Genomic DNA, 17,039 nt, shown 5'->3' with positions numbered 1-17,039 from the left:
TCCATTTATAGAAAAACTCTGTTTTAAAACTTGCTTTAAAAACAACTCTAGAAATTTTGTATTTCCCTTTTATATGAACACATTAAATGGATCTATAGTAGAGATATTTCATATGTGAACTATAAAACTGTTAATATTAAATCAGTGGAGAACTTTAAGGAAAAGAAAATACTTGACCTGGGAATAAAGAAGAGCTCAGTGGCAAATGCACGTGAGGGAAACATAAAAGCACTGTTACATGGAGACAGCTATGAACCTAGGCATGGCCAGAAATCATCAGGAACACACACGCACACGCACACACACACACACACACACACACACACACACACTCACTCACGTCAGGTGAGCATATCTAATCTGAAAATCTGAAATCCAAATTGCTGTAACATGCGAAACTCTTTGAGTGTCAACGTGATGACATGCATGGAAGATTCCGTATCTGACTTCATTTGAAGTCAAAATTCTGATGCACTAAAATGACAATTAAAATTACTTTCAGGCTAAATATCTCAGATGTATGTAGGTGATAATGAATTTCACATTTAGATTTAAAATTCCCTTTTCTAAGAGACCTCAATATGCATATATAGATATGTCAAAATAATTAAAATTGAGAGAATGGGAGAATCAGTCTTCCCCAGGGATAAACCTCCCAATTTTGTTATCCAAGTCTGTATTTTCAGTTCTAGGAACATACACATGTGATCAACATAACTGAATGAATTCATCAGGCTGTGTTTATACATTTATATGCCTATATGTCACAATGGTAATTAAAGAGAAGGAGGCCAAGAACTGAAAGGCACAAGAGGGGTTGGTGGGACAAGAGGAATGGGACAAATGATACAAATACAGTACTTACCTATAAAGTTACACAAGAAAAAACAATAAATACAAAAGATGGTTTGATAAGTTTCAAGTATCAAAATTTATTAAATACTATATAGTTATCAATAGTATACATTAGACATTAATATTGAAACAATTGTTTAGTAAATGGTGAACCTATAAAACATTATTTATGGTTGCATTCAAACAATCGCCATCTGTTTATAGTTGGAAAACAAAAGGTTTGCAGCCAATACAAATTAGCATTTCTAAAAGTTAAGTAGAAAAAACTGTACTTATTTGAAGGAATATTTGTAAACTACAACATTTGGTAAATACAAGTTTTTAGGCTGAAGAGACTCTATGAAGGAAAAGTTAAGACATATAAAACAAAACAAGGACAATTTACAGAGTGAAGAGAATGGTTTCCAAGGAAGGCAAGGAACCAAGGAGGAAAAGGGTGCACTGACAGCCAGGATACTGGTGGTGCAGAGGGGCTGGGTGTCTCTCAGAGAGAGGAAAGAGGTCCAGCACAAAGGATGCCATTTCCCTTTAGTAAAAGTACTGTGATGGAAGTGGAGGCTGGACTGGGAAGAGTGACTCAGAGACCATCGAAGTTTAGAATTAATTACCTGCCGTAAGGTCCTCGCAACTATGCTTTCTAGCACCGGGCCTCTGTCTTCATGCAGCAAGTGAACCTCATCGAGAATCAGGAGTTTTACAATTTGGGAAAGAGCAACATCCCCAACACTCTTTCTTGTTACTACATCCCATTTTTCTGGTGTGGTCACAAGCATCTAAAACACAAGAAATAGCAAACAAACTAAAGGGAGAAGAGTTATACAGCTTAATAATCAACTATATCAATCAAAAAAATAATTATTTCCAGTTAATGTAGTACAACTATCAACATTAACATGGTTATAATTCTAAAGTATCTTTCCTACTATGTCATAATACACAATCTTTAGAAGTAGAAACTAAATATTAAATACCTTTATTTTTTATTTTACTTAATATAGGTCTACATATAGTACATTAATACATTCTCATTACAACTTCTTTTTTTTTTTCTTTCTTTTTTCTTTTTTTTGGAGCTGGGGACCGAACCCAGGGCCTTGCGCCTGCTAGGCAAGCGCTCTACCACTGAGCTAAATACCCAACCCCTACAACTTCTTCTTATATGTTGTTATCTTTAACATATAGGCTAAAAGTCTAGTGTGATTACTTCGAGATCTCTGTAGTTATTCCTCTTAAAATTCAGCTTCAATCTTCCACACAGTCTCATTCCCTAATGTAAAAACAGTCCAGAGGCACAAAGTCTATGCTTTGAAATGACATTCAGAATATCACAAGAATCACAAAAAGTCTATCAAAGGACAGAACAACAGTAAAAATTGATGTGATCAGAAATAAGTTTTTGTTTTGTGTTTACGCATTAATAGTTTCTTAAAATTCAGTTGTAAAATAATTTTCATAACCTTAAAAATGAATGTCATAAACTGATGTAGGTGAACAACGTACCTGAGTTCGTAGAATTTCACTTTTTGACAACTGCATATCTCCAGTCAATTCTTTCACAACAATGCCCAGTGGCTCTAGACGTTTGCTGAAGTAATTCGTCATTTCAGCTGCCAAGGCTTTCATTGGAGCAACATACACAATCTATACCAAACAAACACCTGCTTGATGAATGTGCAAAGACTACAGTACCATTTATTCCACAGTAGCCAGAGCAAGTCACATTCATTGTGAAGTATGATTCTAGCTATTTCCTGTGAAAATGTTAGCAATGATATATGGAGAGCACTTATCTTTGGTGGATTAAGCACATGGTTATCTAAATAAATAAAATATTGAATAAAAGGACAATGATATTTGTTTATACTGCCTCATCATTTAGAAAGTAGACTCTGCTTCCAAGCTAAACATAATTGCATGCTTTTCCTCAAGGGTAATGGGATTTTCAAATCAGAAATAAGGATGCCTTTATAGCAATGAAGTCAACCAATCAGCATTCTTTACACGACTTCTACTATCATAAATATCTTCATGAATTCCCAGGTTGCAGAGAACTGAAAACTTATTATAACCTCTATAACTTTCAAAAGAGTCTGATTTGGAAATTCTTACCTTAAACTCATTCTTTTTAAGAACACCTTGGTGAAAGTGTTGGCGGATTTCATGTAAGACAGTGAGCATTGCAATATTGGTCTTCCCAGCTCCAGTAGGGGCACAGATGAGCATGTTTTCGTTGGTGTTGTAGGCTGTGTCAAATACTATAGACTGGATTCTATTGAGTCTCTTCATTCCTTTAAAAGCCAACTGTCCCACCTAAAATAAAAAAAGAGCATAAGTCATTGTAAAGGAAATAAAAATGACTCCTAAAATACTGATGTGTGTGTGTGTGTGTGTGTGTGTGTAAACAACTAAAAGCTGGTGTGTTTGTGTGAGACATGAAATTAAGAAAGAACTAAAGGTAGGAGTATATACTAGAGTTTGGAGGGAGGAAAGGGAAGAAGAAATGGTATAATTATAATCTCAGAATTTAAAAAAAAACTGGTGTCAAAACACCTACAATTTTAAGAAATTGGTAAGAATATAGAAAAAGTCTGAAGTTAGCAGGGACACTTATGTTGGAACACATAAAATATTTGTATCCATAATAATGAATTTTCTAAATAAAGTAACAAAACAAGAAATTAACTTTAAAAAAAAAAAACCAAAAGATTTGAAAATGCTTTTCACAAAAAAAAAAAAACAAAAAAAAAAACACTGACACACACAAAGAGATAGACACAGAGACACAGACAATCTCCGCTTTCACTGGGAAATTGAAATTATGATAAAGTAACAATTTAAAAGTGGAAAAGTTTTTAAATTCAAATCAAATAATCCAATCCAAATTTTGTTGGACACTTGGAGAAAATGTAATTCATACATAATATGGATAGAAGTGTAAAAGCAGTAAAGATATTCTCTACAAAAATTTTTCAACTTTAAAAAAGTTAAGCATACACTTAACATATTATCCACCCATATATACCTCTGATGGTTTACTAAAACAAAAATACATATAAAAATGTGCATACAAAACAACCTTATTTTTTGGAACATGAACTACAAAACCAACTTAAATGTCCACAAAGATACTAACAAACAAAATTGTGTTTGTTTTTACAATAGCATACTGCAAAGATATAGATATGGAAAGTAGAAATTACTGAGATATAACAAGAGAAGAATATAAAAACAATAATGTTGAATGTAGGACACCAGACAAGAGAGAAAAAACACAGCATGGCTGCACTGATGAGAGACTGTGCAATACAGAGACTGACTTGCAAACTGACCAGTGGGGAAGCTGGGAAGAAGGAAATGTACAATCATGGGGACACAGATGCCATAGGAAGTAATAGCTATAGATGGGCATCTGCTGTTTGTGATTATGGCTTCATATGCTAAACCCACCTAATCATCACCTTAAAATACCTATATGACAGTTCCACCTTAATAGCTACATTTTAAAACATGAAATAAAACACAGTGGATACGTGTCTGTCATGTCTACTTGCTCCTTTAGACGGAAGTCCACAGAACAGTCTCTTGGTCCTGGACGCATGAGCAGGCAATGGAACGCCTGAGACTGCTCCTGACTTTTAACTCGTCACTTCTACTCATCACTCAGTTCACTTGATCACTGACTACTGGAAGTGTAGCTTGTAACGCATATTTTAAGCATTGGGCTTGGGGACAGAAGCCAAGGTTAAAATGCTGGCTTTGCTGCCACTTACAAATCTATCACTGAAGAAAGGGAGTATCTCTGATTTCTACTGCCATATCTGTTAGGTAAAGGTGAGTAATAACACACAAGTAAGGTGTACAGATTAATAAACATAAGTAAAAATCATGAAGTGAAGGCTATTAGGTCACCTCTTTAGATAATTTATTCTAATTATTTCTAATAACCATATCCACTGTTTTAGAAATGAAAAATCTGGACTTCAAATGGGTTTATTTAAACCCACACAACTGTAAGTGATAGATCCAAGAAAAAACGTCAGAGTTAGCAGTAAAATCAGTCATTGATTAGATAATGTTCACATACATATATATAACTGGCACTTATTAAATACACCAAAAGGAACAAATATTACTCTACAGTTATGTCAGCTTCGCTTGTATGTACAGATCACAAAAGTAGTACTGCAAAGGAATGCTGCCATTTCCAAATACTCTTCCATTTAGTGTGAAGACAGCCTGGTCCAGAACTCACCAGGTAACCCATTTTGGCATTGAATTCCTAACAGTCCTCCTGCTTCACAGTGCTGGAATTATATTTATGAGACACCAGGCCAACTTCCAAATAGTCTCTTTCAAGTCCAGAACAATACAGTATGACTGGACTAAAAGTCCAAATATGTCACAGTCTAGTTTTAAAACTTTCAATGTTGGTTTGTGGCAATATTTCAGTCAGTAAAGGGATTGCCTCAAAACGATAACTGGAGTTAAATCTTCCAGAACATAAGTTAAAAAAGAATTGGTAGTGGCTGCAACCTCAGAACAGGAAGGCAGAAGTAGGCGTACCCAGGGGGCTTGCTGGTCAGTGTACTTGGTGAGCTCCAGACTTCAAAGAAAAGAAAAACTAGTAGACAGTGCCTGAGAAATGGCAGCCAAGGATCCTCTAGCCTCCACATGACATATACACCAGCACATGTCCACACAAACAACCCTCCGAATAATGATATAGTGCCCACGGTATGTTTGGCCCTTCAAGGTATACTGGTGCTTGGACATAAACATCTTTCAAGACAAAATATAACACAGAGTAGTACAAACTCTGATTTGTTAGGTCTCACTTTCTCAGCACGTTTCATACCTTTTCACTGCCCCAAAACACCTTTCCCAACCCTTCGAAGCTCACGGGTGATGATCATTCAAGCTCAAGCTTTCAGATGATCTCTGATTTTCTCCAGTTCCCTAAGTAATCATCGTATTTATTTCTATACAGCCTGTCATATTACAGAGCATTTAAGGAAGCCCTACTTCTTCAGCAGCCAAATGGTCAACAAATCTTCATTACATATATATTATCTCTACCTCCTCTAACCATAAATACTGAAACAAATTCTATTTTGTTCCTGACATAACAGGCTAATGTATTTTTATTAAATGATATTTATGCTGGCTCCTAGCAAAGAGTTTTAATTAAATGAAGGGCAATATCCTAAAAAAGACATGGACTACATATAATATCCAACAACAACAAAAACCAAACAACCAAACAACTGAATCTATAATATGAGGAGCCTGAAAATAAAATGCTATACAACCTTCAATGAGAAACATATGTTTGGGTCTAGAATGATGGCTCAGGAGTTAAGGGCAGCACTGGCTGTTCTTCCAGAGGCCTAGGTTCAATCCGCAGCACTGTCATGGCAGCTAACAAAAGCCTTCGCTTCACTGAGAAAAGCACAGACAAGAATTTCTCCTGGTCGGTTCCTCCTGATCCTTCCTGCTGAGTAGTAGATGGGTTCATTCTATCTACAGTCTTTACCAGAAGCTATGTAGTCTGATTCCTTATATTACCATGTGGATACATTTGGGGTCATCATTCTGCCTATTGCAGGTGATGTGGAAAAAAAAAATGCCTTTAGTTACTTAGTTCCCTATTGAAAGATGCCTATTTTGTGTACAGTTTATTGGTATACTAAAACATATTTGGGTATTTACTCCTTCATTATAAAACCATAGAATGGCTTATCCAGCATTCTTTTTTCCCTTTCTCAAAGTTCTGACGACATAAGCTGAAGATTCTCTCTGGTAAGAAATCTTCCTGGATCTAATCTCCAGCATTTTTCCTATGTCCTCATGTAGTCTCGTTTGTATGTTTGCAAGGAAAGAGTCTAGGTAACTTTTTCCCCTTAGATGAACATCAGTCTATCTAATTAGGACACTTAAGTAATCTATTAGCTTCATGTAGTCTGTGAATTCTATCTTGAGTACCCTGAGCTTTTGGGCTAATATCCACTTCTCAGTGAGTCACGCGATGCGTGTTCTTTTGTGACTGGGTAACCTCACTCAGGATGATGCTTTCTAGTTCCATCCATTTGCCTAAGAATTTTATGAAGTCATTGTTTTTAATAGATGAGTAGTACCCCACTGTGTAAATGTACCACATTTTCTGTATCCATTCTAATGTTGAAGGACATCTGGGTTCTTTATAGCTTAATTCACAGACCACATGAGGCTCAAGAAGTTGGAAGACCAAAATGTGGATGCTTCAGACCTTCTTAGAAGGGGGAATAAAAATACTCACAGGAGGAAATATGGAGACTAAGTGTGGAGGAGAGACTGAAGAAAAGGCCATCCAGTGACTGCCCCACCTGAGGATCCATCCCATATACAGACACCAAACCCAGGCAATCTTGCAGATGCCAAGAAGTGCTTGCTGACAGGAGCCTGTATAGCTGTCTCCTGAGAGGCTCTGCCAGAGTCTGACAAATACAGAGGCAGATGCTCACAGTCAACCATTGGACTGAGCACGGGGTCCCCAACGGGGGAATTAGAGAAAGGTCTGAGGTAGCTGGGGATCTGCAACTCAATAGGAAAAACAACATCAACCAAACAGACCTCCCAGAGCTCCCAGGGACTAAACCACCATCCCAGTAGTGCACAGGGATGGACCTGTGGCTCCATCCGCATATGTAGCAGAGAATGGCCTTGTTGGGCATCAATGGGAGGATAGGCCCTTGGTCCTGTGAAGGCTCAATGCCCCAGTGTAGGGGAATGTTAGGGCAGGAAGGTGGGAGGGGATGGGTGGGTGGGTGAGGGAGCACCCTCATAGGAGGAGGAGGAGGGAAGATGGGATAGCAGGTGTCTGAAGGGGAAACCGGCAATAAAAGTAAAAAAATCAATTATAAATTGAAAAAAAGAGAAATCTATTAGCTTTAGCTACCGCTTCAATGTTACTATTATAACTGAGTAACATTCTCATTTTGCATGACACTTTACTTAGGGTACAGTAGTCAGTATACAGTAATTCATAGTTAGAAAGGAAAACATTTCCATCTTTGGACAATGATTCCATTTATCTTGGAATGCAATCAGCCATTAAGAATCTACAGAGAGAGGTCAGCTAAAGTATCTTTTCACTTGATACAATATTCAGTTTCTAGAAACACTCGCTGCCTTTATGAAAAAGAAAAACCTAACAGCAATATATAAATATTGATGATTCTGTTATAACTTCATGATTTTGTGAGTGGAACAGAAATGATTAATGTCAACTTCATCCGTTCCCTGGCCACTTCATATCCTTTCAGATGAGTTCCTTTGTTTGGAGGATGTATTTTTAACTTAAAAGGCATAGAATTTTATGGTAAAATGTGTAAGTATTTGGAGTTCACGTGTTTCATATTTTCATTTATGGCAAAATTCTTGTTAATCCTCTGTCACCGCTGCATTTCCATCTGATGACTTGCAGTGACAACAGTTTACATTTTTATCTTGCAAATCATCATGAGTCTGGTGTTTTTCCTTTTAAATATGCTTTGCCATTTCCCACAGGTTTGTACCTCCAGCACTTGGATTATGGTTTCCATCCTGTGTATCAGGATGGCTTCATTATTTTCTCCTACATACAGTGTTTTGCTTGTAATTTTCAAAGTAAACTGTATTATTCAGTTTTTCATTACTATGGGAAAAATAACTAAGAAACATGACTTAACAGGAGGAAAATCTTAGTTTGTGTCATAGTTTTGGTCTGTGATCACTTCTTTTACTGTTTCTGGTTCTGGATGAGGAACCACAAGATAGATAGTGGCTTGGTGGACAAACGGGCAGGTTAGTCAGGAAGTAAAAAGGAGAAGAGGACAAAATATTCCTGTCTGATGTCCACAGTGTGTAGACTTATGTCTGCATCTTAAGTTCGAATCCATTGATCAATGTTTCTGATTTTGTGCCAGTATTAAGGCAGACGGTGCTAGAAAAAAATCCATATAATATCCATTTCTGACCTCTATAGTCACATGCGAACATAGCAGCACTTGACCTTGTACTCACATATGCATAAACACCAACACATGAATACATATGTGCAAAAGGGTAGCTAAAGTGACCAAAATGAACACAAGATAACATATGTAACGCAAAGGCATACATGAATGTGTTTCATGTAGAAAGGAACTCACGTACACATTTTCACCATGTATATTCCAATAGTATATTTCTTAAGCAGCCACTTACCTATATTCTTAGCTGCACTGACCACCTACAAATTACATAGTTAAAGCTTCTGTGACACAAAAAGCTCATCTTACCTCATCTAAATCCTGGATATAAACTGGTTTCTCCTCAAACCCAACGGGCATTGGTTCACTATAGGGGATCCTTACTTCTTCATACAGCTTGGTATTCTCTCTCTGGATGCCTTCTGGCAAAATCATCTGTAAGTATCAAAAATAAAATTCCAATAATAAACAATAAAACAACTGCTCTGGTAAGATTTTGAATCAGAGACAAAGACAAAATGTTGCTAGTTTTATAACATAGTACTGGCAAATAAATCCAGCTAATTCAAAGGAAATAAATCTAAATTAAGGAAAAACTAGCATAAAACACCCATAAAACCCCCTCAGGATGCACAGGCCCCTCAAAGGATGCACAGAGCACAGTGTGTTGATGAACTTACAGTCCACATCGGCTACACAGTGTTCTTGATGACAAATCTACTCTCACAACGAGAATAATACTTATTAGACTTGTAAGGCTAGTCCGTCAGTGATGCAATGGGTACAACTCAGAAATACAAACTAAATCAACCCAAAAAGTTAAATACGTTCTGAATGTGGAATATATGTCAGGATATACTACAAATCCCATTTTTCCTACTGTTTTAACATATAATTAGCATACTATATTCACTAGTAATATATTTAAGGACACAGGGAAAACTCTATGCTGTCATTTCCTTGGAAAATACCTGTCCCAAGAGTGGCTATTTCAATGACACACCTTGGACCCAGCTATAAATGCTGATGTTTCTCGGGCTGCAGCCTGGGAATCATAAACATGAGGATAACGGATTTTCTCAACCTCTGTGTCTCTCTGCCTTCCCAAAATTGGAGCACTTCTAGCATTCAGAAGCGCATGTTCTCTGTAAAAATAAATAAATAAATAAATAAATAAATAAATAAATAAATAAATAAATAAATAACAGGACAGACTTGATATTATTATTTTAAAAACGAAGCCATACACTAATAAAAGGTAAGGTTAATTGCTATTTCAGGTATTCATTTAAAAATAGTAGAATTTGAACTAAAAATTGGAAGATATTAGCAAGCAAGAAGTTTTATGGAAAGTAAATAGATATTAAGTATATTTCTGGGTACTACTTCTACACAACAATAATTAGTAAGCATGATTTAATATTGTGTTTCATAATTAATCTTTACAACATAAAGATGTTTAAAAAGTATAAATTACTTTTTCGGTGTTTAAATATTTAGATCGGTGGATCACAACCTGGTACTGATCCCAATGATAAAACTGTTTGATTGCTACTATATAATTAATTTTGCTATTGTTATTTACTGTAAATATTTTTTGAGACAGAGGTTTGCCAAGGGGGTCACAACCCGGAGGTTGGGAACTGTGATTTAAATGACTACATCAATCATTTTTAATTTTCTACTTGTAAGCAACATGAAAATAGTATCGTTAGATTGAAAAGAGAAACAGATGTCAAACTGTATCCATGTAGCCTTCATGTAATTTAACTGAAAATATACCAAAACCAACTTAGACTAGTCACCTCTAAAAGTGAAATGCCTCACTTGCGTGAATACAACCAACAGTGATTGTTTATTCATCATAGAAAATCAGATTTAAAGAGAATCACCAAGTTACTAAATTCTGAAGGACGATGACCAATAAGACTGTGTCCCTTGCATGTTTTCAGTATCTGCTGTTTTACCTCTGCAATCGGAGTTCCTTAGGATCAAAGGGCAAAAGTCCTTCTCCAGAGGCCTCCCCGTCGTCCCCCGCCTTCTTCTCCCTCCTGGCGACTCTCTTCTCCTCACGCCGATACTGTTTCAGTAACTGCTTTTCTTGTTCGGACTGAATCGTGACTTGACAACCATAATTAGGCTTCGCATTCTCTCCTAAAATTTTTTTACAATTATCTGCGAAGAAATTAAAAATGTATAATGAGGGGTTGGGGATTTAGCTCAGTGGTAGAGCGCTTGCCTAGCAAGCGCAAGGCCCTGGGTTCAGTCCCCAGCTCTGAAAAAAAGAAAAAGAAAAAAAATATATACATAATGAATTATAAATTTCAGACATGACTTAACCTTTATGAAAACCATGTTGCAGTACGATAGAAATATAACAGAATTCAATTCACCAACAAATCACTTTTTATAGTTGGTTTACTCAATTATATATTTTAATGATCTCTACGTATTGCGTACTAAAGAAAAGTAAGCACATTTTTTCTTCTAATAGATTCAATATTGTAATGATACTAGGATCATATAATTTTTGATTGAATATCAGGAATGCAAAAATTATAGTTCATGAACACCAAGAATGCAAAAATTTTATTTCAGTTATGAAATAATCTGTTCATATTATTTCAAATATATAATTTAAATTTTAGTTGTCATTTCCCATTAGTGGGATAAAATAACAATCTATTATGCATTAAATACAAATTTGCCCTAAATAATTAACCTTGCCACACTAGGTTGCTGTATATTTACAACTTTCCATAACTCAGGATATGTCCACAGAGAATGGTCAGGGCCACAGCCCTTGTCTACCTTCCTGCAGAAACAGAGGGGGAACAGATCAGCCAAAACTCATTGTTTATGAAGTAGAGTTAGGTGTGTGGTGTGTGTAGACCTCAAGATTCAGGATGGTTTCCCAACAGGACTGGCTTTGGTGTGTAATTACACTCTTTCTGAGTATCTACTGTCCTAAAGGAGATAAAAGACCTGCAGTAAAAGGAGTCAAGTCAGTAGGCATGAACAGTATTGAGGACTTAGCACAACTAGGCTGGGAAGAAAATGCCAAATGAGACTTAACCACACGCTGAGTACAGGCACAAGTTAATTTATCAAAAGGCAAAATTCAAAGCAGATCAGATAAGGAATTAAACAAAGCACCAAGAAAGAAAACTGTGGTTCAAAGTCAGGTTTGGTCAAACTTTGAAACTTCCCAGATACTGCGTCCTTGTCCTTATGTGACTCAGAATAAGCATTTAAATTCTCAATCATATGAAATAAACTCCTGTAATGTTGCTTTACCAGCATTAGAAAGGAGAGTATTTTCAAAAGTATAAAATAAGAATTTCATCTACATTAAGCTGAAATGCCATGCCTCTAACCAAAATATTTTCCTGTTTGTCTTATATATCATACTTTCTATGTAATATAATAGAATTTATCATTAAATTTTCCATGACAAAGAATCCATATTTTGAAAGCTTTCACATGTACTGAGAAGTAAAGGAAAAGTGAAACTGATGGTATCACAACAAATCAGGAAGACATATGTGAAGGATGCTTCAAGAATGTGGAAAATGCTATTCAGAGAGGATTGCGTGAACACTTAGAAGTCTGAAGCCATGAGCTGGAGAGATGGCTCAGAGGCTAAGAGCACTGACTGCTCTTCCAGAGGTCCTGAGTTCAAATCCCAGCAACCACATGGTGGCTCACAACCATCTGTAATGAGATCTGATGCCCTCTTCTGGCTTGTCTGAAGACAACTACCGTGTACTCATATACATAAAATAAAATTTAAAAAAAAAAAAAGAAGTCTGAAGCCATACTTTATATCACACAACAAATGCTATGTCCCAGTGTAATTAGTACCTGGAAACTGATAGCCACAAAATACTGCTTTATATACTTGTCATCATCCAAGGAAGAAAACAAATTATAGAAAAACAGATGTCACTCAATCAAAGTCTCAATCAACACAATCTACAAACCTGTAAAACTGAACACAGTAAACAACAGGCATGATCTTTAGAGTCAGTTTAAATGCTTCAAAGCATGGATTTTCTTGTTGTGCTTCGGTTTTGGTTTCTTTGGTTGTGCTATCTGCTCACAATCAGAAACAAAATAAATAACTATAAAAGTAACCGTCATATAGAATGTTCCTGAAGAATAAAGTAAAAGTTTATGTTCTTATAAAGCCTAATTATTCCAGAAAAGAAACTTGTGTGATCTTCAGAGGAGAGTCATATAACAGTATAGACTAATTTAATCTGTATTTTACATACATCCTTTTTAATTTTTAAAAATTTTCACATTATATACTGAGTATATTCCTTGCCTTTTCCCATCTCCTCCTCCTGATATCCCCTTATCCCAAACTTCATATTCTCTCAAAAATAAAAAGTAATACCAAAAACAAGTCCAAGTCTTAAAGGAAGATACTTTAATTTACAAGTATCTTTATGGTAGAGACCTGCCACTTCTCAGGCACCTTACATTTCCTTGTTAGAAGACCGAGACATGGGTTAGAAATTTATCTTCATTTAAGAAATCAAATTCAAGCATCAAACCATTGAACTGAGAACGGGGTCTCCATTTGAGGAGTCAGGAGTCAGAGAAAGGATTGAAGGAGCTGAAGGGGCTTGCAACCCCATAAGAACAACAATACCAACCAACCAGAGTCCCCAGGGACTAAACCACCATCCAAAGAGTACACATGGACAGACCCATGGTTCCAGCTGCATGTGTAGCAGGGGATGGCCTTGTTGGGCACCAATGGGAAGAGAAGCCCTTGGTCCTGCCAAGGCTGGACCTCCCAGTGTAGGGGAATGTCAGGGCGGGGAGGCGGGAATGGGGGTGGTTTGGGAGGAGGAACACCCTTATAGAAGAAAGGGGATGGGGATGGGATGGGGGCTTATGTCCAGGAAATCAGGAAACGGAATAACACTTGAAATGCAAATTTAAAAAATCCAATAAAAAAAAGAAATCAAATTCATTATGAACAAAAAATACTAAATGAAAATAAGTGATTCTATCTATACGGTGATATTAGAAAACAAACAAGAGGGAATATGGCTAGTAACTTTCTCAGTAAGAAGTTTTAATAATGAAAAAGTATAATTTGGTACTTAGAGAATTCTGAAGTAATACTGGATGTGAAACATCAAATACAGAAATGAATGCTAACAGCAGTGAAATGGAATAAACATTTTTTCTTCACAATATTTCCTTAACCTACTAAAAATTTTTAAGAAAAAATATGTTAATGTAAGGTGTATAGGTATGGATGTGTGTGTCTGTGTTTAGATGTGTGTGTGTGTGTGTGTGTGTGTGTGTGTGTGTGTGTATACACACATATGTAAACATGTACACAGGATAGTCAAAAGAAAACTTGTCGAAGTAAGTTCTTTCCTTCCACCATGTGAACTAAATAATCAAGTCAAGTTGTTAAATTTGTTGGCAAACACATTTACCACTAAGACAGTCACTGGCCCAACACATTAAAAATTTTTAAGAAAAATTATCTCATTAAATATAAAACAAAAATTCACTAAAAAAACTTTAAAATATGCAAGTTAAAAGTGTGTTAAAAGCTTTTTGTTTAATATACAAAATTTTCACAAATATAATTGGTCATAAATAGTAGCAACATTAACAACAACAATCCAATATAGAAAAAAACAAAATCCATTTGAGAAGACTAAAAAAAAAAAATTTTACGTGAGACTGATGCCTCAAATACACTGTTTAACAATTTAAATTTAGTCTTTGGGGGCTAGGAATATAGTTACATGGTAGAATTCTTGCTGAGCATGTGTAAGGCCCTAAGTTCAATTTCCAGTACTGAAAAATAAATTAATACTTAATATTGCTTAAGGACCATGCTTCTATGCTATCTTTATAGACTAAAATATGGAAAATGAAAATATAAATTAGCATATATGGGAGTACTAACTCATATTTATGTTGACACATTATAGCTTTTAAAAACTGTGATCCACATTGGTAGTAACATTTAGAATACTAACCAAGCAAATACAAACTTTTCAGAATTTACAAAATTGCAAGACTGGACCATGAACTCATTCCCTTACTTATGGTAGAAACAGTTTACAAACAGACAGGGTTTAACTGTTCTTAATCCTTGCAGTTTCCCTCCGGTCTGTCTTACACACTGCTGTGCTGATGGGATCCCTGTGGGCAGGCAGTGTAGAACGAGCCACTGTATATCTGAAGAGCTCGGAGCCCCCTAAAAAGTACAAACTGCTAAAGTCCAAATGTCCAAGTTTCTAACAATCTTTTCTTTGGTATTTCAGTATTATTGAAAGACATATTCCTTAATTCTAAACTCAATGGAGGTTGGTTAAGTCACTTCTGTCCACTGGAAATCCATGTTCCCAAAATTGATGCTTTCAACCTTTTGAAAGAACTGAAAAGGTATCAATGAAACATGATTTAGAAGGTTAACAATAAATACATGGCTCCCTGTCTTATTTTTAGTAGGCACTTATTCATTACTTGACAAAGTGGTTAGATCCACTATTTGTGGACTCAGTACAGCCAGAAGCTGCCTACAATTCAACAATGTAGATCAAGGCCAACATGGAAAAAGTGAACACTGCCTTGGTGTTCTTAAAATTATAGCAGTGACTCCTTAACTCCCTTTAACATACAGAGAAAGTTTTGCTGATAAAGTCTCTTTCTTTTAAAACAATATTTTACATTAGAAGCAGTGGCAGTTTTATTAAAAAAACAAACAGTCTGCAGTTAAAACTTCTGGGGTGCTTTATAAAGCCTGAACTAAGTTTAGTGCAAAAAAATAAATTTCAGAATGGTAATTCATCCAATTATTAATACAGTAGAAACAGTTTTTTTCAAATGGGAACACACGGAGGCAGAAATTCTGTAGAACTTTTCTTTTACTACGGATACAAACCATCTTTCCTCTAGAAGAAATATTAAAGGCAACAATAAATTTCCAACTGTGAGATCTGCTTTATATCAAAAACCTACAAATTTAAATGTAATTCTCTTATAGCAATAAAATCCCACCTCTAAATTCTAAACTAGCTATTACTTGGTTATGAGTACCAAGAAACTACTGCTTAAAATATTATACCTTACAATGCCTTAGAAGTGCACTTGTGAAATGTTGGTTTTGATGTAAAACATAATAATTTAAGTTCTGAGATTTAAATTAAGTTTACTATCTTCAAAATAACCTAAATATATATTGATCCAATCTAGCAGGTTAAAGCAATTTTAAAATGAACAGCTTTATTTCACATTTGCATATTCAGCCTTGATTTGAATGTTTCATGGGAGAATTCAAATTTAACCAAGCCTAGAATCAGTTTTCCCACCCCTGAGACTGTAATGCCAACCTGATGAGGACTGGGGTTTCACAGCTTAAATCCTGTAGTATAGGGAACTCATAGATGAGCTGCAGGAAAATACTTCAGGGAGCAGATTTTGTTGCTGCTGCTGTGATCCTACTGCTTAAGCAGACAACAAAAATCCAATTTAGCAAAAGCCTGCGTAAATACTGTTAGCTTCTAAAGGTGGATGGGTGATATCTTAAGATCCATGGTCATATATTTACTGCAGGTGAGAGAGGACCATATAAATGTCAGAGAACTTGCCAGAGAAGACCAAGGTTCAAACAATCTTAATGCAATTCCAGCCTTCTAAGAACATTTATGGGGATTAGGGGAATTCGATAAGTAATTTTGGTATTAATCAAGCCTGCTTTTGGCATGCCCTTTAGGAGCCATTGCCGAGGGGTGGGGGATAATGACATGAATAAAAGGTAAGCATAAAGAACTCAACACAGACAGAGGTATTAATCCCATATGCTCCATAATTAAAGGTAATAATCCCATAACTAGTGATGTTTTAAAATCCCTATTAAGAAGGCTGGCAAGGTAGATTTGACTAAGAGTGTGAAGAAATTTCATTTTCAGTTTACTAACCTGAGTCTGGCAGCTCCATGTCATATGTCATGAAGCTTTTATTTTATCATTTTGTTTCTTATCCAATTCTCCATAACTTGGGGATGGTGGTGGGGGGTTAAAATACAAACAATACATGGTATTCCAGGTGTTTTTTAAAGTGATAGTTATGGAGCAGTTGTGGAAATGACTGTCACTGTTCTGGACTGTGCACATGGTGTACAATTGTGCCACATATTTGTTTCATGAACTT

At 35.9% G+C, this 17,039-nt stretch overlaps 1 protein-coding gene across 1 annotated transcript in view; it reads right to left on the bottom strand.

The window, feature by feature from the left end:
* The window catches only part of Ascc3 (activating signal cointegrator 1 complex subunit 3), a 274,305-nt gene that overhangs the window by 199,606 nt on the left and 57,660 nt on the right, over nucleotides 1–17,039 (bottom strand). Inside the window, exons 8-13 of the mRNA XM_032888665.1 lie at nucleotides 10,811–11,018; nucleotides 9,847–9,988; nucleotides 9,153–9,278; nucleotides 2,965–3,165; nucleotides 2,356–2,496; nucleotides 1,464–1,628 (exon numbers count right to left, since the gene is read on the bottom strand). Coding sequence (XP_032744556.1) covers nucleotides 1,464–1,628; nucleotides 2,356–2,496; nucleotides 2,965–3,165; nucleotides 9,153–9,278; nucleotides 9,847–9,988; nucleotides 10,811–11,018 — 983 coding nt within the window. The remainder of the gene's footprint in view (nucleotides 1–1,463; nucleotides 1,629–2,355; nucleotides 2,497–2,964; nucleotides 3,166–9,152; nucleotides 9,279–9,846; nucleotides 9,989–10,810; nucleotides 11,019–17,039) is intronic.

Source organism: Rattus rattus, chromosome 18 (assembly GCF_011064425.1).
Source record: "Rattus rattus isolate New Zealand chromosome 18, Rrattus_CSIRO_v1, whole genome shotgun sequence".
Classification (NCBI taxonomy): Eukaryota; Metazoa; Chordata; class Mammalia; order Rodentia; family Muridae; genus Rattus; species Rattus rattus.
Note: the sequence above shows the minus strand (reverse complement) of the source record. Positions and strands in the feature narration are given on the sequence as shown.